The sequence below is a fragment of the Gossypium hirsutum genome, chromosome A09 (genome assembly GCF_007990345.1).
Source record: "Gossypium hirsutum isolate 1008001.06 chromosome A09, Gossypium_hirsutum_v2.1, whole genome shotgun sequence".
Taxonomy (NCBI): domain Eukaryota; kingdom Viridiplantae; phylum Streptophyta; class Magnoliopsida; order Malvales; family Malvaceae; genus Gossypium; species Gossypium hirsutum.
This window is the reverse complement of record NC_053432.1, coordinates 2,659,002-2,681,901: the sequence shown is the minus strand read 5'-3', so window position 1 is coordinate 2,681,901 and position 22,900 is coordinate 2,659,002. Positions and strand designations below refer to the sequence as shown.

The window sequence follows — 22,900 nt, the reverse complement described above, 5'->3', positions numbered from 1 at the left end:
GGTTAGAAGACAATTACTCATATACCGACAACTCCGTTAATGCCATTGAAAGACAACAATACATGTGAGCACCCGTACTGAGGTTAATCGAAGGTTTTCTAATGCTAGATAAATCTTGAAATTTAGTACATTTAAGGTGGCTCCTACAACTAGTCGACTTAAAAGAAGCAAGGTGACTCAGTTGAGGATCAGTTGTGTTGACAGCATTGTACTGAGAGATGTATCGGGCAATGGAAGTATAAAAAATTAAAATTGGTAGTTGCATACTCCTTCTTCAATAATGGGCATGGTACTGCCTACCATTTTTACTTCCCCGAGTAAACGTCCCTTATGAATTCTCACTCGTAATAAGGTAAAATTCATTTAATAATACAGTTATCATAATATTTTTCCATTATTATAATTTTAAAACAACATATTATTTAAATAGGTGGAACAATGACGTGAGTCATATGGGTATATCAGACGAGCTCGAAGATATCCTATTTATTGTTAGGTCAACAATAAGAAGCTGATGTTAGTTTTTGAAAATTTCAAATATATAATATTTATGTAAGAATTTACTTAAACACTCGAGAGTTATGTTTATGATACTTGTATACAATTATTGGTGTATCGGAGGCTTACCAAAACAAAAATTATTAATCAAGCTTGTAAGAGGGGTAAAGAGACTACATTAGTAGTCATTCAATTATTGGTATTTTTTTAATGACCTAATTATGAAAAGTTGATAAAATAGTCACTCAATTGTCAGTAAATTTTTTTAATCACCTAACTATGAAAAGTTACAAAATGGTCACCTAAAAATTCAATTTTTTTGTTTTTGGGGACTAATTGGTTAACATAAAAATGAAAACACCCAAAATCAATAGTTGGGTGACCAGAAAAAAGGAAATTGAATAATTGAGTGACTATTTTATAACTTTTTATAGTTGATGATCAAAAAAGAAATTTATTATAGTTGGATGACTACAAGTGTAGTTTACCCTTCTTCTTTAAACTTAAAAACGACTGCAGTATCCCTAATAAACAATCACACCCATCGTCTCTTCCTAATTCTCTCAAACCCTAAAAATTACAGAGTGGGGAAAAAGAATCATCAAACATGGCGACCAAGCAGCTGCTTTCTCTTGCTCGCCGGTCCCGCAAGCCATCATATTCTTTCACCGCCGCTAGATCATCTTCTTCGGCCGCCTCTCCGCTCGCCGCCGCCGAATCTAAAGAAATCTCCCCTCCTCCACCAACCGCCATGATCTACGATCGATTAGCCCTCGCCGTTAAATCAAAGCTCCAAAAGCTCGAAAACCCAGATCCTCGTTTCCTCAAATACGGTTCCCCTCACCCAACCCTAACATCCCACACCCACATCTTATCTTCCCCCGAAACCAAAATCACAACTTTGCCCAATGGCCTTCGTGTGGCAACCGAATCTACCCTGTCTTCCCGCACAGCCACGGTTGGGGTCTGGATCGATGCAGGATCGAGATTTGAGACCGAGGAGACGAATGGGACAGCGCATTTCTTGGAACATATGATATTTAAAGGGACAGAGAAGAGGTCTGCGAGGGAACTGGAGGAAGAGATTGAGAATATGGGAGGCCATTTGAATGCTTATACTTCCAGGGAACAGACGACTTATTACGCTAAAGTTATGGACAAAGATGTCTTTAAAGCGTTGGATATATTGGCCGATATTTTGCAGAATTCGAAGTTTGAGGAACACAGAATTAGTAGGGAAAGGGATGTGATTCTAAGGGAAATGGAAGAGGTAATTAAAAATCATTGATATTTGGGGTTTCTAAGTAAGGTTTCTTTTTATAATATATGTTTTTATATTTCTAGAATGTATTGTTTTCAGGTATTATAGAAGGGAATATATTTGGGTTGTTTGTGTTTTTGCTTGCCATTAGGAGCTGAATAAGTTATGTGCTTATATATATATGATCTTTAGGAAATGTAGAGTATAATGTTAAGGAAATATAATTAGCAGGGAGAAGGATGTGATTTGCTAAAAATGGATTTTTTTTAAAATTGGTTTTGGCTTAATGTGTGTTGGGAGGTAAAAATTGTGTTTGGGCCTGTGTTTTGCCTGATTTTGGTATGGTTATTAATGTGTTTTTGAATGGTTTGTGTTTTAGTGGTTGATTTAGGATGTTGACTATTTACTTTTAGGGGCAAAGGAGGTAATTGGATTGTTAGATCAATACAAATTATTATTGGCTTCAGGGTTTTTACAGTAAAGATATTAAATTTATTTGTTTAAAATAATTTTCTTGTGTTTTTTTACTAATATATGATGGAAGTCCTTAGTTTCCAAGTAGCTGCTTTAGATGGACTATTTGGTTGAGGCTTGGCTGGATCGAGTTTCACTTTTAAAGCTGAAGCTCAATTCGAGATAAAGACCAAATTGTTTGAACTTGTTTGATTAGGCTTATTTACTTAGTAAAAAATGAGCTTAATTCAGATATTCGAATTAAGATTGAACTGTTCAAGCTCAAGCTCAAATTGAAAGTTTCCAATGCTAATTGAAAGTGAAAAAGCTCAATTAGGTTAAAAAGCTACTCAAGTCAAACATAAGATATTTGAAATGGCTTGTATGATATTTCAAGTTGCTCAAGCTCAAATTGTCAATGATCAAGTCAAAGTCTGTAATTCGAGTAGTTTGCAAGCACAGGTGTCTCATTTGTTTCCCCAGGTGCGCCTATTTGGTGTCAAATAAGCTTTTGTCAAGTCTCATAAAGATGTTTATTATCATTCTTTTCTTTATAGATAATGCCGAATGCACTTGTTTTGGTTCTATGTTGATTATCCATAACGAAAGCTATCTTCTGGGGAATTTTGTAGGTTGAGGGTCAAACGGAGGAGGTTATTTTTGACCATTTGCATTCAACTGCTTTCCAGTACACTCCTCTTGGTAGAACTATTCTCGGACCTGCTGATAATATTAGGACGATCACCAAAGAGCATCTGCAAAACTATATTCAGACACACTATACTGCTCCTAGAATGGTATGCAAAGAACTAATCATCTTCTCTTGTTGTTCATTTAACACGACATGGCTAAGCGCTTTAAAGTCTAAACTAAGGAATACCTTGTTATTCTGTTGGTCCCCAAGCATATTATGTAAATACTTTGTCCAATGGTTGTTGATAGGTTCTTATAAAATTTGTGTTATTTGGTAACTACTACAGGTCATTGCTGCATCCGGTGCTGTTAAGCATGAGGAAATTGTTGACCAAGTGAAGAAGTTGTTTACCAAGTTATCGTCTGATCCAACCACTGGTTCTCAGTTAGTTATGAACGAACCAGCAACTTTTACTGGTTCTGAGGTGGGGTATCATTTCTTTCGTAAATTTTGAACTGTTTTATTCAGTAACATTCACTTTCGATGCGATATACCCTCTGAAATCAGGTTAGAATGATCAATGATGATGTTCCTCTGGCGCAATTTGCTGTTGCTTTTGAGGGAGCTTCTTGGACAGATCCAGATTCCATTGCGCTCATGGTTATGCAGGCAATGTTGGGTTCATGGAGCAAAAATGCTGGGGGTGGAAAACACATGGGGTGAGCTTTATTCTTATGCTGAATCTTGAATAACATTTTACACTAAACTATGTTCAAGTCTCACAATGAAACTCTTACGTTGCAACAATGTTTTGATTAGCTTTCAAATCCTTTAAACAGCTCTGAGCTGGTACAAAGAGTCGGCATTAATGAAATTGCAGAAAGCATGATGGCTTTCAACACCAACTATAAAGATACTGGTCTTTTCGGTGTCTATGCTGTTGCCAAGGTGAGGTTGCTGTTTTTCTGTACTATGTTATGATCGAAACAAAAGTTTTGCTGAAAAAAAGGAGGATCAAATCCTACAAGTTTGATTGACAATTATTTAGATAAAAGATCGTAATATTACTTGATACCATCTGAATAATTTTAATTCATCTTCTCAATGCCTTAACATTACCTTTTTGCTGCATCTTCCTATGACGGTGGTTTAATCTATGTTGCTCCAACTCTTCTTTTTTCTTAAAGTAGCCAAACACTTTTTTGGATACGGGTATAAGATCTGGTCTTCCAAGGACCCACCAAATGCATGAAAAATCTTAAAAAGTTTAGCATACAAATGTTGGACACTCACCAGTAACCGATACACCTGAGTCTGAAGAACATAGGGTGTAAAAAAATTGTTTTGTTCACCAGTAGTTGGCTATTTGTATATTTTTGTTCTTTTTATTTTATTTTGGGAAATAATTTCTGTGTTATGGTTTCAGCCTGATTGTTTGGATGATTTGGCTTATGCTATTATGTACGAGACAACCAAGCTAGCCTATCGTGTTTCGGAAGCTGATGTCATTCGTGCTCGTAATCAGGTAACTACAAATGCTGCCATCTTTTATTATTGTTTGATACATGCTAACTTTGAAACTTTGTTTGATTTCGTTTATTCAAGCCAAATTCTATTTCTTAGTTTTTACTTTTATAGTATAAAAATAAATATTGTTTTTCTAAATTGTTGAAAGGATGAAAAATTACTATTAAAAAAGTTTTTCTTTTTAAAAAAATTAAAGTACTGATGAACTGATACCAGACTGAGTTTATCATCCTTTGATTAACAGACAGAGACATCTGTATTCCAAATCAATGCCTGTACCCTATGAATAGTGAAGGTTAAATTCTGCTATTAGTCCTTGTATTTTCTGAAAGTTGTGGATTTAATCCCTATACTTTAATTTGGTCATTTTTGGTCCCTATAGTTTTCAAATCTTAAAACTTCTGTCCTTACCAAATGATAACTATTAAATTCATTAAGTTCTTTTATTTATAAAATGCTATGTGCCAAACATATTATCATAAATCTAATGTTATTTCAGCATATTTTTTCCACATATTACTCACTAAAAGTTCAATTAATGGATTAATGACTATCATTTACCTCAAGGCTGAAATTTCAAGATTCGGAAGTATAGGGACATAAAATAATTCAATTAGAGTATATGGATCAAGTCTACAAGTGTACGCGTAGTACATGACTAGTACTTTAATTTAATCAAATGAATTTAATTGCTACTGTTTTGGTTAAGACTAAATTTCAAATTTTGAAAAGTTTAGTGACTAATATTGACCAATTTGAAAGGCATAGGGATCTAATTGATCAAACTAAAGTATAAATGCTAAATCCACAACCTTTGCGAAGTATAGGGACTACTAGCAAAGTTTAAGCAACGGTGAATGTTTTGTTTCTCCTGTAATTAACTTGCCTATCGAACTTGCCAGTTGCTTAACTACTACTGTTTATTTTTTGCAGTTAAAGTCATCCTTGATGCTTCACATAGATGGAACCAGTCCTGTAGCTGAAGACATTGGACGCCAGGTACAGTTTTTTTCCAAAACTATTAAGGGTTTTAATTCCAATGGTGCATGGAATTCAAGCAATCACATAATTTGAATCAGCACAAAAGCTGTTTTATCCAAATAAAGTTCTAAATGATTCAAGGACAAATCTCAATAGACTGGAAACAAAGATTTTGTTTTGCTCATACAGAATTGTATGATCTTAAATAGTTGTGGCAAAACACTTTGTGTACCTTGTTTATTACTTATTTCGAGTACTTATTTGCCTTTGGCCTCCCATCCTTGCAGCTACTTACATACGGTCGGAGAATCCCATTTGCTGAATTATTTGCTAGGATCGACGCTGTTGACCCCAGCACTGTTAAACGTGTGGCAAACCGATTTATTTATGACAGGGTATGAACTGCAACTAAACCTAGCCCTTAACTACCCGTGCCACCTTACGGGTCGAGCTAATGAATATTTATGGGATGAGAAATTGAAATTCTATGAGAAAAAAATATCATAGAGGTTCTTGTACTAAGAACCAAATTGCTTTTTGCCCTCTTTACTTAAAAAATGGTAAATTAGTTATTGCACGTTAAATCAAAGAGCAAATTGGTCTTTCTGTTCAAAACTGATCCTCCTATTAAACATTCATGTGCTAGTTATTTTGTTAGCTAAGCTGGTTTTTAATAGTGCAAATGGATGAAATGTTTTTCTAGAAAAGGTCAATTTACACTTCGAATAGAGCGCAAAATGCAATCTGACTACATGATATTGATGGTACTTTTTACCAAATTTTATGATATAATGTTTGTGTTTGGTTTATACAGGATATCGCCATTGCTGCCATGGGTCCTATCCAAGATTTGCGTGACTACAACTGGTTCAGACGCCGTACTTACTGGAACCGGTATTAGATTAATTTGCTTTTTTCTTTATCAATGGGATCACCTTCTTGGGGGGAATCACAAGAAAAAAAGACATTTTGGCACTTTTATATACAAGCAAAGTTTCCAGGGAAACAAACACTCAAGGGTAAATTTTATATTCATTTTGTAGTCTTCATGGTTCTGTAATAAGTATGGCTGTCTTTAGTGTTTGAGCTGAGAGAATCAGAAATGGCCGTAATGTATGTTTTTCTATTTAATTTTATTTGAAGTATTCATGTCCAACACATTGAGAGGAATATGAAGGATATTTCAAATAATTTGGATATACCCCTGTTGGATGCATATATTCATTTGCTTGCCAAGTAACATAGGTTGGAATGTTGAGCTGCATTTGTGATTGGGGGATGGCAGCACTAAATGTCATTTATTTTTGAGCAGAAAATATTGGGTGTCACCGTTGGCAGTCCAACTGCCAGTTTGCTAATTGCTACCCATCATTTATATTTTGCATTAGCTGGTTAAATTTTGCTATTGGTCCCTATACTTAGTGAGATTTGTGAATTTAATCCTTCTATTTTAATTGGTATTTTTAGTTCTGTATTTTTTTATTTTTAAAATTTTAATTCTTGCCTAATTATAACTGTTAAATTTATTAATTTGATGCGTCAAACATATTAAAATTCATGGTAGTCTTTACACTTACTAAAAAATTAATGAATAGATTAATGATTATAATTTACATTGAGATTGAAATTTAAAATTTTAAAAATAACGAGATTTAAAATAATAAAATATCCATAAAATTCGTAATTATACACATTATTGGATTAGAATTTTAAATTTGGTTAACGTGAAAGAATATTAATTAAGTTTTTAAATTCTAGGAAATATAGGTTTTAATGACAGAGTTTAGCTTTTTTTTTTATTTTATGGTCCAATTTAATTAATGCCTTTAATTTATATCAGATGATGCAAATAAGGATCTTAATTTTGAACTTGATGTTTTTTTTCAGTGCATAAAATGTAAAATAGATTTTTCATTTGGGTTTTATTATTGGGAATATTTTAATTTACTAAAAAATGTCATAATAATGTTTTTAGGACTATAAAAGTAATCCCAAAATTACTTAATTTTAGTTTTATATGCTTAATCTTGATGTTATATTGAGTTAGGGATTATAGTTTTACATAAAATAAAATTCTATTCTTTTTAATTATTAAAAATAATTCATGTGTCTACAAATATCATTACAAAGCAATTTAATTTGATAATTAAAATATATTTAGAATTTTAAAATATTAAATTTAAATTAAGATAAGATCTAAATTAAAAATTCATACATAAATAAGACTCGAATTTTATATCATTTAAATGCTGAGATGGTATGTAAATTTTTCCTCATTGAACAAAAAAATCTAAAATTTAGATTATGATATTGTAACTTTTCAAGGAAACAATATTTGATGGCATTTTCAGTGAATAATAATAATATTTTATTATTAAATAAAATAAAATAATAGTGAATGAGTTATAAATAAAAATATATAAAAATTATGAAAATAAATGAATAAATAAATAAACAGACGACATGTAGTTGAGGTTAGTTAAAACCACGAAACAGTGTTCATCGTAACTATCGAACTTCAAATATAAATAAATAAATAAACAAAAATTCATTTGAAAAAAAATTCTTCTTTCACTTTAAAAGCCCTTTGCTTTTTACGCTTTTTGCTATTTTGGGGTTTCTTTTCTTTTGTTTTTCCGAAGATTTCTCTCCCCATTTCTTAAATCTCATCGCCGTCATTTCCTTTTATATATAACGCTGAAAACTAAGCCTGGGTTTTGCTTTAAACCTCCATTAAAATGGCTTCTTCAATCTCTGTTCCATGCCCTAAGGTCTCTTCTTTTGTTAAACCAAAGCAAACCCAAAAGATCTCTTTTGCTCTTCCTCCTTCTTCCAAGTCTTGTTTCTCATTTGGATCTTCAATTAAGGTCCCTGCATTTTCTGGATGCCAGGTTGCTTTTTTTTTTTCTCTTCTTTTCTTTTGGTATGTTTTGAATAGATATGGGGCTTAAGTTGATTATATGATTAATGATTGTATTTGGAGAACTTTTTTTTTTGAGGATTTTAGTTTGCAATAGTTCATGAATGACTTGTTTATCATTTGTATTTCAAGTACTTAAATGTGATTAATTTGTTCTTAGAACCTTATGAAACCATGGTTGAGCACCGCAAAAAGAAAATGAAGTTACTTTGTGTTTTATTTAGCAATGATGCACAGAATTGCATTAAATATAAATCCATGTATTATAGATCAATACCAAAATACTTGGGTAAAAGTACTATGGAGGTCAGTTAGATTGCTTTTTGCCTGAATTTCATCCATTTGTACAATTAAAAACTAGCATGTTTGACAGAGACTGCTTTTAAGAGTATAAATAGCTGAAATCTTTAGCACAAGGATCGGTTTGCAATAACTAATTTACTTATTTTTTGAATAGAGGGGGCAAAATGCAATCAATGCAATTTGACTCTTCGTATAGGGGCCACATATCCGTGTCTAACATTCGTACTCGAGCTCAAGCAACATGGTTTGACAATTACTATGTTTTTAGTATTCCCCATATGAGAAATCAATTCTAGATGAATATCTTAGTTTTTTCTGCTTTGGTTTTTAGTGACAGAACATTGAAGGTTTCTATCAAACATATTTGTTTTTTGAGACAATCTCGACATATATGATACATAAATGTCCTTTTTTAGCAATCGAAAAATGCCTGGATACGAGTCATCGGTTCAACATCTTGGTGATATTGTTTCTTGATCTGGCTGTGATTTGCAGTGGCATAATGAGAAGAAAACTATGGCCTTCAAAGCACGTGCAAAGCTTAATGAGGTGGGTTTTATGACCGAGAAGTTAATTGTTTTTTGTATTTAAAATGAGAGATATATATCAATGTTCTACTACTAAATAAAACTTTATGAACTTTAAGGTTGCAGCAGAGAAATCTTCGAATTCTGTACCGGTAGTTGACATGAAGTCTAAAGCTGCATTGCCAAAGGAAGATGATAAATCTACTGGCAATAAGATACCGGATGTTGCAGCAATCTCGGCTTTCATGACACAAGTATCGGACCTTGTTAAGTAAGTTGGTTCATTTACATAAAATGTGTTGTATGTGCGAAGCATCAGTTTCGTAATCGATGATGTTGGTGTTATTGTGAATAGGCTTGTTGATTCGAGAGATATTACGGAGTTGCAACTGAAGCAATCGGATTGTGAACTTATAATAAGAAAAAAGGAAGCTTTGCAGCCACCGGAACAAGCACCCCCAGTTTTCATGCCACAATACATGCCTCATCATGCAATGTTTCAAACCCCATTTCCGGCAGCAGCCCCAACAGCACCACCGGCACCTTCAAACCCAGCCCCTCCACCACTAGCACTGCCCTCAGCTGCATCCCCGGCTAAAACTAGCAGCTCATCTCATCCTCCACTCAAATGCCCCATGGCTGGAACCTTCTACCAGAGTCCGGCACCAGGTGAACCGCCATTTGTCAAGGTAATTGCTTGTAGCTGACTTATAATTTAGTCGGAAATTTTCATACAGTGATACATGGAAGAAGATTTGGATACTCATTTCAAATGGTTTTTCAGGTGGGAGATAAAGTACAGAAAGGCCAAGTAATCTGCATCATTGAGGCAATGAAACTGATGAACGAAATCGAAGTATGTTCATACTCTTGAAAGTGTTTAGACCGATCATTATGTCTATATATTCATTTCTGATTCATAATTTTTGGTTCCAAATCAGGCTGACCAATCCGGAACCATAACTGAGATACTAGCTGAGGATGGAAAACCAGTTAGTGTGGACATGGTAACCTTTCTTTTTATTTTTTCCTATTCTATATTTTCTTTTTGTTATGTCTATATATATAGTCTGAATCTACGGTCATATTTGGGAAATTGCAGCCTCTATTTGTGATTGTACCATGAAAGGAGCAGTTTGAAGGTTAGGTGACAAAGAAGCATTGGTGTTGGTTTAATCTGTAATTTTTAAACTAATAATTAAGGTTGTGTTTGTGGTTCTGAGAATGATTAACACTACTGTTTATGTTTTTGATATAAAGGCAGAAGAATTATTATTATTATTGTAGAGAGCTTTTATTTAGTATTAATTTTGTATGCTCATTTACACATAAAAAATCTCCTTTTTAAGTAGTTGTTCCATCAAAATTATGTTCATTATATTGCTACTTTTTTTAATTATTATAAACTACAGTTTCAACTAATATTTTTAATTCGATTTGATTTTATCTTTTAAACTGTCTCATTAACAATGGAAAAGGATTGGTATTCATTCTTTTAGTGGAAATATAAATGAATATTTTAGTTGTTCTATATTTATTTGTATGTTCTATGTTATAAATCAAGAATGTCAAAAGATCAAATATCAATTATATTATCAAATTTAAAAATCAAGTTATTAAAATATCCATTCAATATTTGGATAATTAAAATAATCAAAGTTTCAGTGTAACTAAATTTAATTTTACAATAAAATAACAATAAAAACACTACCTACATTTGAAAGATAAAATATACCTTCACAGGATGCATATAAATCAATAATCAACCCAGAAGAAAACCTACATTAATAGTAAATGAATTCAGACAAATAGATTTCATTAATTTTTTTCCATCTTATAAAAAGACCACAAAAGTTACAAATGGTGGCAGCAGCAGCAATGACCCAAACATCCAATTCTTAAAATATCAAAAGTGGATTTGAATTAAAAACACTACAAAATGGAAACCATCTAAAATGAATAAAAACCCAAGCAGTCCTCATCAACCTAAACCTCCCTATCTCATTTCTTTTTTTCCTTCATTCTAATGTACATGTTAGCGTACCTGTCATTTTTATATTTACATCTCTACTATCGCTGCCGACTGCTGCTTCTTATGTTGTAACTTTTCCGTCCGCTGTTACTCATCCGACGAACACCACTCCCACCTGTCCACTCTTCATCGTAATCATCGTCTTCATCCCCACCACCGGTCGTTCGCACCGCTTTTCCTCCTTTCCTCGGAGTTGGTCGCTTCCTTTTGATGTTGGCTGTGTATGTTGAGTAATCAATTGCATCTTCCCTCAACGCGTTTTTGTATTCCTGTATAAAAGCTGTGTAAGAACAGTCGACAATGAAGTTCAAACTTCTAAACCTGACTTCCTAGTTTGTTCAAATTACCTGATATCTCTGCACCAATTCTTGATAGGTGCTAGGCAAGGTTGTCTGTGTTTCACCGATGTCAAAGGGAACGTTCTGCCTCGTTAGAACATCCCCCGGTTTTATGGGTTCAGTTGGAGAAAAGGCCTAATTTGTACAAATTAGATTCATCGATGAGGTCAGTTTCGTATCTGTGATTCATGGTAAAATGTTTCGGAAAAAAAAAAGAAATGGCATAAGCGTAAGTTCAACCTGGCATCTTTGATCATTCAGGCTATAAACAATTTTTAGATGTCTTTTTAGCTTCATAAGAAGCTGTAATGCAGTAGCAGCAAGAACGTCAGCCTGAAAATAGAAAAAAATGGTCTTCATCCATGAAATTCAAAACCAGTCAATGCAGGCCATAGAAAATTAGGGTTTGCAGGGTTCAAAAGTACCTGGATTTTTTGAATTTCATCTTTGGAAAGAGAACGAGGTTCAGAAGGGGCCATCTTATGCATTGTTGTCTCAATTGCAGGAGGATAATCTGAAATAGACTGATAACTGAAGTTTTGCTGGATTGTACCATTCAAATCGATTGATGTCATGTGAAAGAAAGGAGGCTGAACCACAGGCGGCTCCTGAAATGTTCCGTTCAAATCTAGCGTAGCCATATGATTATAAGCAGCTTGACTATAATCCGGCTGAACTATCCCGTTATTACTAGTCATCATCTGAGCATCTGTTTGCAGCAAATTTGAACTCAAGATTTTCAAATTTGCCTCAAGAGCCCCTGCTCTGACTTGTATCACTCGATTTATGGCGTAGATCAAATAAAGTGGTTCATCAGGAGATGAAAATGGTAACAAAGCAAGAGTTTCCGTACAATACCTGTAAACGGGAAATCAACTTCTCAGCATAATTAATCGAGGAAGAAAGTTTAGATTAGGCAATGAGTAACTCACATCAAGAAAGGTATAACAGAATCGTTCCAGCTAGGATTATCAAATTTGCGCACAATTGAGGACATGAATTTGTTCCTAGCAACCCGATTTCCACGAATTAGCTTGTAAATTCTAGAAACTCCCAGCCTTGCTTGTGTTAAAGAACCAGCATCAGATTTCCCTTTCAAATTTCCAGGAAGCTTTGATTGGGATTTTTCATTTGGATTTTCATGTGCATTGCCACTAATTGAGCGCATGAAGATAAATGACAGCTGAAGCCCATCCCCCAGTCGGCTCTCGAAAAAAGCAGGATATCTGAAAATTAAAGCTTTTATTAATTAATTACAATAAGCAAATGTAAGGACACAAAATGATTTCAATAGCACAAGGGAAGTACTTCTCATTCATATTCATTAGCAAATGATGAGCCAACTTTTGGTTGACGTCCAGAGGATCTGTTTCTAGGGCTATAAGGTATGGGACACAAGTAATAGGATGAACAAGTCCTTGTCGAAGAACTACTTCCACTATCTGCATCGGTAAAATATCACAAAAATTCAGAGTCCAAACAGACCTTGTAAAGTCAAAATCAAGAAAGTCAACGATTTTACTGATTAATAGAGAATCATACATGCAGCATCTGGTGATAGTTCGATACTAGAATTTGAATCATGTAAGGCTTTCAACGCGCCAATTTTTCTTTTCCTTTTTCCCCTTTTCAAAGTCTACTTTCTATCCAAATGAACAAATTGTAGGTAAATTTTTATAAATTTCTTAATCTGGACAAACTGCCACCCATAATTTTGTTCAAGTCTTACATATATTCACTTTCAGATTCACAGTCCCAAAATTGCTTCGTCCCAAAGAAATAAGACAAGGTAAACAATTTCTCACCTTTAGGGCGGATTGGCGAACTTCTTCGTTAAAGTCCAGGCATCTCCCCAGAATATTATCCCAATACAGCTGGACTATACCCCCACAAATGTTAGTATCGCCAGCACCCGCAGCTACAGGGACACTGTGGCCACCTTCTACAGTATACTGAACTTGATCATCACTCACTTTATCCGTTTCCATTTGACTTTCCGCATCAAGAAGATATTCCAACAAATTTTGTAACATTTGCATCTGGTGGAGAGAGTTGCTTAGCATGCATCTTGTACATAGAAAGATAATTGTAATAAAGAAATTAAGTGATGACAATTTTACCTTAAGACGAACATTAGAACTCGCTGCTAATGCTGCCTCTAAAATCTTTCCAATGTCCTTTTCCAACATATATTCAGGCCTAGCAATTAGAGCGAAACCTAATGCCTAAAATAATAAGCCATAGGAACAAAAGAATATGTCATAATATTAAAATATGTTCACACGGAGATGAAGCAAACTCCGAGATAAGTAGGAAAAAATGGGTCATACCTGCAAAGATCTAACCTTTATGCTAAAATCATCCATTTGAAGATACTTTTTAAACAAACTAATACTGCTAGCAACATCAATATTTTTGCTACTAGAACCACCAAACAAAGAATTTCCATAGCGGATAAGTAATCCAAGACAGAAGAGAGAGCGCCCCACTTGCTGCAAAAGATAATAATAAAATATAAAAGGAGCTGACTTCAACTTTATGATTCACATATAAAGTTTTTCATAGAAAGAAAAGACAACCGAACCAAACCTATTTTCATAATCAAAAAGAAGATCTGTACATATGAACCAAACTAGCCAAAAAGATTGCAGGTGGAAATAACAATATTATTTCTAGCAATGAACCTGCTTGTTATCAGTTGCTCGGGAATCCAATAGTTTGAAAAATAACTGAATGAGATACTCAACAACATCACCAGTATTCCCTGCCTTTCTACTCACTGAACAAAGACACCTGCAATGAGAAATAAAAATAAATGATGGAACTGAAAGCAGAAACAGAATACCTTTTGAGTAGAAACACCTGCCTTTTTACTCACAAATGTAGCATAGAATCACATTCCAAGCATACAAAAACTCGAACAAACAATAAATTTAGACCTCTGGCGGAAATAGAATTTAATATGAAGATTACAAATTTAACAAACAACTGGAATTACACAAAAGTTGAAGACAGTAAGAAAGGGAAGCTGAAGATACTTGATGCAAGCGTGGACAACAGTCAAAAAGGAATGCCGGACGATCATGTGCTTCAGATCTTGTTTTAGTTCATCACCAACACTAGGAGGCAACTTTCGCATCAACGGCACAACGGCATCAATTACAAAGATTATACTCTCCAGTAACTGTGCACCAACTCTGTTATCAACCTGAACACAAGAAGTGAAAAAGCAATTAAGGTAAAACCCCCACAGCCTATAAACCATTGGATTACAGCAGTGAAGAAAAATTACAGGAAGCAAAATTTAGAAAATAATCAATGACAATAGAGAAAATTGAAGGAATTAGCCTAAAACCTGAAACAACAAAAAACTGGTCCAATAACAAGAACCATAAGATTGACATGCCCAAAGATTAGTGGAAAGGAGCAAAACTTCAGTGCAGTCCAGAGACGAAGAATATCATATTTGATGTAATCCAACAAAAATAAAACTAGTCTGTTATTTCAAAACTAACATTATTGGCTTTCTGGAAATTAAAGCTACTAAAAAAGCAGGTAGCGCAGAATGGTTGGTTATTCAAATGAAGATAGCTAGACTGTAAACACAAAGATCATGACTTAAAATATGAATGCAGACAAGAAAGCTAATAGATCCAAAAGACACCTGATTCCGTCAATGTCATTAAAAGAAAGTATAAAATAACCTGACTCTTAAGGTAAGGCTGTAGCGTGATAACAAATTGGGAAGGATCTGAAGCTGGCATGCAAAGTGATGGGTCCACAACACAAAATGCGTGCAAGGCCAAAACATAGGGGAGTGTAGGAACTTCTGCTTCCACATTACTTGTTTCTTCTGTCTGCAATATTCTTTCCAATAAGCACTTGCACATCACTTCACATCGCCTGCGTACCGCAGCAAGGGAGACAGGGTTGATTCCAGCAGCTTTCGCTGATTGAGGGAAAAAATCAAGGACCAAGTTACGCTTAATGACAGTTACAAGAAACTGATGATTAGGCAACTGCCTCAGTGTTTCAACAATCTGTTCAGTCTTCTTAGCCACCTCCAAAGGAATGGAACTACCATCTCCAGGATACTGAGTCTGCATTCCAGAAGGTTCTTCAAACCAGAACTCATAAAATGTCTTACAAACAAGATCCTGAAGATGAAAAAGAAGAGATTAAGAAAGAATACCAACAGAGCAATAGTTTTGATGTGAAAATATATAATACAAAAATGTCCAATGTCACTTCATTAAGCTAGAACAAAAGAAAAACAGGACTGATAGTTTGCATCACCAGGTTCTAGGTACCACGGTAATGCCCTTCGTAGAACAAAAACGCCCCAAAATGGTTTTTAATATACAAGAAAAGGATTATTTGCACAACAATTTTGCTGATGCCTCAGTCTAATATTTGAAAAGAAGAAAAAAGTAACTCTTAACACCACAAAGGTACTGGCATTAGTGCCTCAGTCTTTGACATGAAATACATTGTTATTGTTTCAGAATTACCTGAATACTTGATTCATCATCACTAACACGAGAAATAATCTCAATGCAAGCATTTGTAAACCCTGAGAAGTTAGGATCCGCATTGCACATATCTCGAATAATTTTGATTGCTCGTTTCCGTACGCTGACTCCAGTATCTTTAATCCTCTCTGCTACCTTCTCAAAGTACTAATTATCCCCATATTTTTGGAAAAGAGAAAAGAAGGGCGGGGGATGAACCAGAAACAAGTGTTGTCAATAAAAGATGCCCAGCTTTAATAAGATGGACTAGTCGAGTTCAAGTAGAAGTACCTTTAAACTAACATCTGGATGTGAAGCAATGTGCCTGCCAACTAGTTCCAATGCAGCTTCCCTGACAGATATTGCAGAGTCACAAAACCTTCCCTCAACAGCCACTTGAACACGTTTGTCACCTAATACCTCTGGATCAACTTCTACAATAATACTAACCTGCCATCATCATACACATGCAGAAACTTGTTTTGTCAACATAAATGAAAAATGAATATGCTAAATCCAAAAAACAGTAATGACAAGTTGCAAGAAACTTTCACTTACTGCTCGTAAAGCCTTGGCCCTAATCACAGGGGAGTTTTCTCTTAAGCTAACCTGGAAAGAAAACATGTAATAAGAACCAGACCTGCCTTACCTACTAAATCAGGGACTTGCAAAATATTTTACTAACCAGAAGCAAGTAAAGAATCTTGTCAAATCCTCTAGAGAAAGAATTATTTTGTCCCAGTGCTAAAGCAATTTTCTTGACTGAATCCCTTAAAAACAGTGAAGAAACAGTCCCCGAATCACGCACTATTGCTTTTGATCTCAGTCTAGAAACATAGTACTTGAAATTTTGTTGAGATTTCGGGCCATCTTTATACCATAAGCAAAGATAACACCTGCATCCAAGAACACAAGTTTAAACAAAAAACCAATTAGGAAGAGCTACTTTGAGTTTTCAATTTTCACATGCATAACAACCAGGAAAGAGATTTCTTAAAAGTATATACCATCGAACAAAAAGATGGACATCATCAGCAGAAGCAGTATCTTGAAGATGATTCAAAAGCATCTGCTGAACAATTTCAACTTTCGTAATTGGATCAGAAGATTTAGAACTTTCTGAGCGACCACGTTTCGGTTTCTCATTATCCTTGTACTGCGATTCACAGTATGATTGCAATACAAGAAGCTGCTTCTTACACATGCAAAACTGGCAGTACCAACTACGGTTAGGACCTTCTTGTTCTCTTACCCCCATACAATCACTGTGGAAAAATCTTTGACAACCTTGACACCTATATAACACTTTCTCTTCCTTTCCATCAAAACAAATGGAACATGCACCTTTTGGGTAACTACGATCAGTATCATCCCCACTAAGCAATTCTTCCGATATCCAGAACTTGTCCTTCCTATTGAGGAGAGCATCATGCTTCAACCTTGCTGCTATTGTGCCCAGAAGATCAATTGCCATTGCACGAACAGAGGTATCCTTAGATTTCAGACCTGCATTTTGGAGCAGTAAAACACAAAGAACCTGCAAACAATAGCTCCTTAGTTTTGAACCACTACCATCTTTATCCAAATAATAATGATGAAATAAATATAATAAATCTTTTTTCACCTCTAAAATAGGAGCAGCAGCAGGGTATTCAGGTAGATTTAATGTTGTCAGTAAATCAGTGACAAGATTCTCAATCATCAGTTTCAACTCAGAGGCCTCTTGAGTCTTTACAGAAGCAAGACGTTGAAGGACACGAGTCCAGAAATGACAACATGTATCCTGAACAGATTCATGGCATTTAGTTAAATAACCAGCATCAACTGACACTTCCAAGATGGGACTTCCAATTGATGTTTGCTTTAAAGCTTCAGGAAGGTTAGCACTGCTATGAACCAACTGAATCAGCAAAGCTGTAATCATCTGGATCTGCCTCTGTTCTTCATCAGGTAGGTGATACGCTCTTAATGCTCGCTTTGAAACAGGCAACTTCCAGAGAAGCTGAACCATTTCATCTATTATATATGTTCTATGTTGGGTATATGAGTAGAATATCTGTATCAAAAAAAAAACACTCAGATTAAAGAACAACATATAATTGCCATAATTTACCTTGATGTAAGCATTTAATCATGTCTATCCTTTTAACTGCAAATTGAACATCTGGATTCATACCCCAGTTAGCAAGCCAATTGCTTTGAGTTGCAAGAGCTGAATGTTGTCCACCAAAAAAGTAGTGAAGCTTGTCTTTAATAGTTGTAGAACACAACTATCAGATAACTTCTCAATCAACAACAAGTCTTTGAGTAAACCAAGAATTGTGCAGAGCTTTTGTAGTATAGCATTCACAGCACCAGAGACCCTATCAAGGAAGAAGTTAAACAATAAGAAGACACCTAACTTCTGCTGCGCTAAATTATTTACCATAATACTAATGAATAAACACACTTATTTAACGCTGATTTCTTTGCTTTAGCAGTCTTGGTACTCCGTCTTTTCTTGCTAGCAGACCCCAGTTCAGCATCAGGCTCCTCATCATCATCATCTAGAGGAAAAAACGTAAAATTAAGCTGTTCAGTACAAGAAAACTAACATAATAAACCCACTAACATTTGACTGACCATGAAATCTAGAGAACAGACTAGAAAAAAAGATACAGTTTTATTAAAAAAAAATGAAGACAATATGAACTTTTGACACACTGTCACGATTATTGATGCAAATGAAGACAATTCTGTTATTGGCAAGAAGCACAGCAAAAAATGATCCAGCACATTTTGCATAAATCAGATGGCTAACCTTCAACTGCTCCATTTTCACTTGGTTTATGCAAGGCACGATATGATGGGTCATAAGCTGACATAACATCTGTTATCTGGTGCCTAGAGAACTCTAAAATCCTTTCAATAATCTGGTGAGAAAAGAGAGAATGAATAATCCGTGTTACAACAGCAGAAACAGACAAGCAACATAAAACCTGAATGCAAGGTACAGCAGCAGGGATCATCATTTAACAAAAGATATGATGTGAGCAAAAAGCACCAGCCATAGCCTTCAAAAAGTTTCATTTTGACCCCTTTAAATTCCAAACCTTTTTTAGTGTTATTATTTAGTCCTACCCATAGTAAATTCAATTGAAAAATACAGAAAGTGCTTACATGAAACCATTTATTTTAACAGATTTTTAGCAGTCAGGAATTATTGGAACAATTTAAATGGTTTGGACTTTGTATGGAACAACTGAACGCATAAGGACAAAATGCAACTGCACCAGAAGGTCAAGGTTAAGAGCTACCCAAACGAGGCACATACCTCTTCATGGTATAATTGCTTTGGCATGTCATTATGTGCCATTATTGCCAAAGAAGCATGAATGGACTCCAGGGCACAGAATACTAATGAGAATACATCTGAGTCTTGCTGAAACATTTGAACAAAAATGAGTTAAGGCTTATGAACCACAATATGCTCCTGCTATAAATCCAACACACCAGGAAAAATGAAAAAGATCAGAAATTTTTAATAGACTTAATAGGAACACCACACAGATTTGTTTAATTCATATTCTGTTATCTGTTAACAGTAAGCACATTTTTCATTTTTGCTTTCAAACTCCTCTTGCATTGTTACATATAAATTAATAAGAATCCTTCAGCAAAGTAGAGGAATCCTTGAAAAATAAGACAAACATTAAAACTAATTTATAACAAAAGAAGGGGAAATAGGCACAAAGTATCAGTTCTGATTAATCAAGAACCATCAAGTGCCAATGCAAAACCTGAAACAAGATGCTGCTAAACCATCCATACCCAAAGGCAAAATGATATTGCTTAAGTTTGAACCTAAGAACTATCCCAACTTTTCCTGTTTCCAAGCATGATAACAGATGAGAACAAAATAATAGTTGCAACACTATGCATACCTAAAGCCAGATAATCATCACTTACATGTTCACATTCATCAATGGACAAGCCTTCTGCCCGATGTATCTGATGATCTAGAACCCGTAACAATTTCACAAGAATATCTACAGGAACCAAATGTAGAAGTCTCTTTGCACGTACTGACATAATTTCATTTACAAGCATTCTAACATCATTAACTGGCAATGATAACCACTCCATCTCATCCCTATCATCAGTAGGAATTTGAGCTCTGCTGCAGAAGTCTTCTAGCAGCTCACGGAAGTTCCCAATTATAGCATCTAAAGAAAAACATTAGAGGCAAAATAAATGTGTTAATACAAATGAGAGGAGGGAGCGGAGGAGTAGGGAAAAACCAAGGCAACCTTGAAGCTCTGTAGGATCAGGTAGAACTGATGACCCAGTGTCATCAGCCTTTTTCTTGATTTTTGGCTTCTTGGAAGACGATTTTGGCATATCCTGCAATTATACTATAAAATTAAGCATGTTAAAATACTCAGGCTTTAATAACTAAATTGAAACCCATCCATACATTAGCAACAACATCAGTCTGCTTATTGCGATTGCTGCGAGTCTCTCTTTGGAATTGACCAATAAGAGGAGCACTTGACTCAGATGGCTTCCTTTCAAACATAGCACCACCAGAGTTTTTTCCCTTGACAAGACCTGAGAGACTTGAAGAAATGCAATGAACAATAAGCCCAGATAACAACGTCCAAGAATGTGGGAAAGAATACAACACAGAAGATTGCAAACATACAAAGTCAATGGACAGTAACAAAACAGAAACGACTTTATTATATCAAGCACTCCCAAAACATGCTTTAAAATGCTGTGGAAAGTGGAAAAGCATCAGTGGTATGAAGAGCAGGATGATAAAGTATACCCAAAAGGGAAAAATAAAAAATTGACTTGGAATTTAGACATACACTTTTGCTTAACCAATTCATTGTAAAAGTGGCAAAGCAGCATACGAGAGGAGCTGTAGCTTAAGTGCATTCATGCATGTACAATTTCCAGAAACACGCATGCATCATAATCTTCCTACCAACACATCCCATCCACAATTTCTCTGCATTACTCTTACTTCTACTAACTTTCATGCAACAAACCATAAGCTAATATGCCCTATTTCTAATATGGAACAAAAGCATATAACCAAAAGAATCTACACCACTTTTCATATATATATATATGCCGACTATTTCATCCACAATGCAAATCATCTAAGTTAAGGGCTACACTATCGTAGTTGAGATTTTTCATTTAATAGCAACTCTGATGCAGAATAGAAGGATATTGAATTCTAAAGTAGCAGCATATCAGTGTTTCGTCATGTCATAGAGCTAAGTGGGATTCATCACAACAGTTCTCTTGTAGGTAACTAAGTACAATTTTACGAAGGCTTCAATAAGCTAATGAAATAATTCAGTGATCTCTCTAGAAATCACACACTAATTTTGTAAAGGGACTTCCCCATCTACATATATCAGAAAGAACTATCATGCATTGGCTCAATTCCTTTAGTACTTCCATTTATTAAGGGCATCAGATAAGATGAACAAGAGAAACGAGAATACTTTGTTTACCAGGGGTAACATACTCAAATGCTGCAGGGTTGTATTGGAGAACTTGTGCATGAAGTTCCAAGGGCTCCAAATGGTCATGCGAAACTGAACCTGCCTCATCCCTAAGATTCCTGCACCAAAAAAAGAAATATAATCACTTGCTTACACCTAAGACTGGCATCTCAAATCCATAATTAATCATTTAATATTCCGTTGTTTGTTACTTTTTTAATATTTGGCTTTTGTTTATGGGAAAAAAATAAAAATTTTCTGAAAAATCTAAATTACAGTTATTTAACATAAAACGCATAATTTTACTTTCATCTTTTTCATAAATGATAGAATTATATATGCTCTCTCTATATAAATCGTTCTTTCAAACGAGTATAATTTCACCTTTTAACAACTTCGAACAGAAAATATAGAAAATAGCGAACACAGAACAGCAATTAAATCAAATAGCAACTATGTGGGAGCTTTAACCAATAAATTCAAATTATTCAAAAAAAGAAGAAGAGATAAAGCTTATATAATCAATAACAATATCAAAGACTTAGAAGTCCAAATATTTTCTTTCAGATTTCACTGCATTGAGAAAACACTAAAAAATTGAGCTAAAATTTCAAATTCACTAGAATTTTAAACACTTACAGATATGAAACGTCAGTTTCGCGAAGCAGATCAGCAATTCGACCAGCCTGAGCTATAATTTGCGGTCGGTTCAAAGACCTGGAAGCTCCAACAGCCGGGTCGTCAAACAGCCGGAGCTCCAGATCCGAAGCACCACAGAAAACAGGCAACGAAGGAAGCGGCAAGCACTGCGCCACCTCAGAGTGGATGGTGTTGGTCAAGCCGATGCCACAGTGGGCCATGTCCATTAACCTCTGCCCCGGTTGATCCGAGACCCAGGACGAGCTACTTGGATTGCTCATCGATCCGTGAGGGATTTGGTGCAGATAGAGAGCATGAAGAGAGTTGAAAATGAGTGGTTCTTTTAGTAAATATTGTAGGAATCTAAGGGTAATTTAAAAGGAATTAGGGTTTCATTTGAAAAAACCAAGAACAGAAGAGGTTTTAAGCCCTAAGAAAAAAGAGAACAGATTTGGGAAGAAAGAAAAAAAAATTAAAAGAGATAAAATAAATGGCGGGGAAAAAGTGTGAAATTTGGGGGGGATTTTTCCTTTCCGTGATTTTTATTTATGACAGGAAAAAAAAATAAAATTGGAATCGTCGAAATTTATCAAGTTACTAAAATGCCCTTGGTTGACCCTATTTTACTGCTTTCTTGTCTTGCTGGCTGTTAAGAGTCTCGCAGAAGCTATATTTGCGTGATTGAATTGGACTAATTTTCTCTTAGTCCCTGTACTTTTGGTATATTTGAAATTTAGATTCACTACTCTTTTGGTTTTATAATTTAAGTCCA

The 22,900-nt window shown here is 34.9% G+C and overlaps 3 protein-coding genes across 6 annotated transcripts; 2 read left to right on the top strand and 1 right to left on the bottom strand.

The window, feature by feature from the left end:
• The first annotated feature begins 1,028 nt into the window (after positions 1 to 1,028).
• On the top strand, positions 1,029 to 6,553 carry LOC107888546 (probable mitochondrial-processing peptidase subunit beta, mitochondrial). The gene is made up of 9 exons (XM_016812695.2): positions 1,029 to 1,768; positions 2,845 to 3,009; positions 3,193 to 3,330; positions 3,414 to 3,565; positions 3,686 to 3,794; positions 4,273 to 4,371; positions 5,307 to 5,372; positions 5,642 to 5,749; positions 6,169 to 6,553. Exons 1-9 carry the CDS (start codon positions 1,106 to 1,108, stop codon positions 6,253 to 6,255), a joined length of 1,587 nt encoding a protein of 528 aa, XP_016668184.2. The 5' UTR covers positions 1,029 to 1,105; the 3' UTR covers positions 6,256 to 6,553.
• Positions 6,554 to 7,830: 1,277 nt separating this feature from the next.
• Positions 7,831 to 10,385, top strand: LOC107888545 (biotin carboxyl carrier protein of acetyl-CoA carboxylase 2, chloroplastic). The gene is made up of 7 exons (XM_016812694.2): positions 7,831 to 8,245; positions 9,073 to 9,126; positions 9,224 to 9,375; positions 9,460 to 9,793; positions 9,889 to 9,960; positions 10,046 to 10,111; positions 10,207 to 10,385. Exons 1-7 carry the CDS (start codon positions 8,093 to 8,095, stop codon positions 10,228 to 10,230), a joined length of 855 nt encoding a protein of 284 aa, XP_016668183.1. The 5' UTR covers positions 7,831 to 8,092; the 3' UTR covers positions 10,231 to 10,385.
• A 532-nt stretch (positions 10,386 to 10,917) lies between these two features.
• On the bottom strand, positions 10,918 to 22,660 carry LOC107888544 (sister chromatid cohesion protein SCC2). 4 transcript variants are annotated; one of them, XM_016812690.2, is made up of 27 exons: positions 22,129 to 22,660; positions 21,499 to 21,608; positions 20,442 to 20,575; positions 20,275 to 20,368; positions 19,934 to 20,190; positions 19,299 to 19,406; positions 18,786 to 18,897; positions 18,435 to 18,531; positions 18,162 to 18,348; positions 17,610 to 18,041; positions 16,993 to 17,522; positions 16,671 to 16,881; positions 16,544 to 16,594; positions 16,277 to 16,435; positions 15,986 to 16,153; positions 15,179 to 15,631; positions 14,513 to 14,682; positions 14,159 to 14,267; positions 13,805 to 13,966; positions 13,595 to 13,699; positions 13,280 to 13,513; positions 12,783 to 12,916; positions 12,407 to 12,700; positions 11,900 to 12,332; positions 11,715 to 11,807; positions 11,484 to 11,609; positions 10,918 to 11,405 (listed from the first exon to the last, which is right to left on the bottom strand). In XM_016812690.2, exons 1-27 carry the CDS (start codon positions 22,407 to 22,409, stop codon positions 11,175 to 11,177), a joined length of 5,475 nt encoding a protein of 1,824 aa, XP_016668179.1. In that variant the 5' UTR covers positions 22,410 to 22,660; the 3' UTR covers positions 10,918 to 11,174. The 4 variants fall into 4 exon arrangements, with proteins under 4 accessions (XP_016668179.1, XP_016668180.1, XP_016668182.1 ...); XM_016812691.2 differs by having other exon boundaries at positions 20,442 to 20,583; positions 21,513 to 21,608; XM_016812693.2 differs by lacking the exon at positions 22,129 to 22,660 and having other exon boundaries at positions 20,442 to 20,583.
• Between the last annotated feature and the right edge of the window lie 240 nt (positions 22,661 to 22,900).

Coding starts and splice junctions, on each gene's coding strand:
- LOC107888545 (XM_016812694.2), top strand. CDS start 8,093: ATGGCTTCTTCAATCTCTGTTCCATGCCCTAAGGTCTCTTCTTTTGTT. Junction 8,246..9,072: donor CTGCATTTTCTGGATGCCAG/GTTGCTTTTTTT, acceptor TGTGATTTGCAG/TGGCATAATGAGAAGAAAAC. Junction 10,112..10,206: donor AACCAGTTAGTGTGGACATG/GTAACCTTTCTT, acceptor GGGAAATTGCAG/CCTCTATTTGTGATTGTACC.
- LOC107888544 (XM_016812690.2), bottom strand. CDS start 22,409: ATGAGCAATCCAAGTAGCTCGTCCTGGGTCTCGGATCAACCGGGGCAG. Junction 21,609..22,128: donor GAAACTGACGTTTCATATCT/GTAAGTGTTTAA, acceptor TTTTTGGTGCAG/GAATCTTAGGGATGAGGCAG. Junction 18,532..18,785: donor TGAAAATGGAGCAGTTGAAG/GTTAGCCATCTG, acceptor TTTTTCCTCTAG/ATGATGATGATGAGGAGCCT.
- LOC107888546 (XM_016812695.2), top strand. CDS start 1,106: ATGGCGACCAAGCAGCTGCTTTCTCTTGCTCGCCGGTCCCGCAAGCCA. Junction 3,010..3,192: donor ACTATACTGCTCCTAGAATG/GTATGCAAAGAA, acceptor TAACTACTACAG/GTCATTGCTGCATCCGGTGC. Junction 3,566..3,685: donor GGGGGTGGAAAACACATGGG/GTGAGCTTTATT, acceptor TCCTTTAAACAG/CTCTGAGCTGGTACAAAGAG.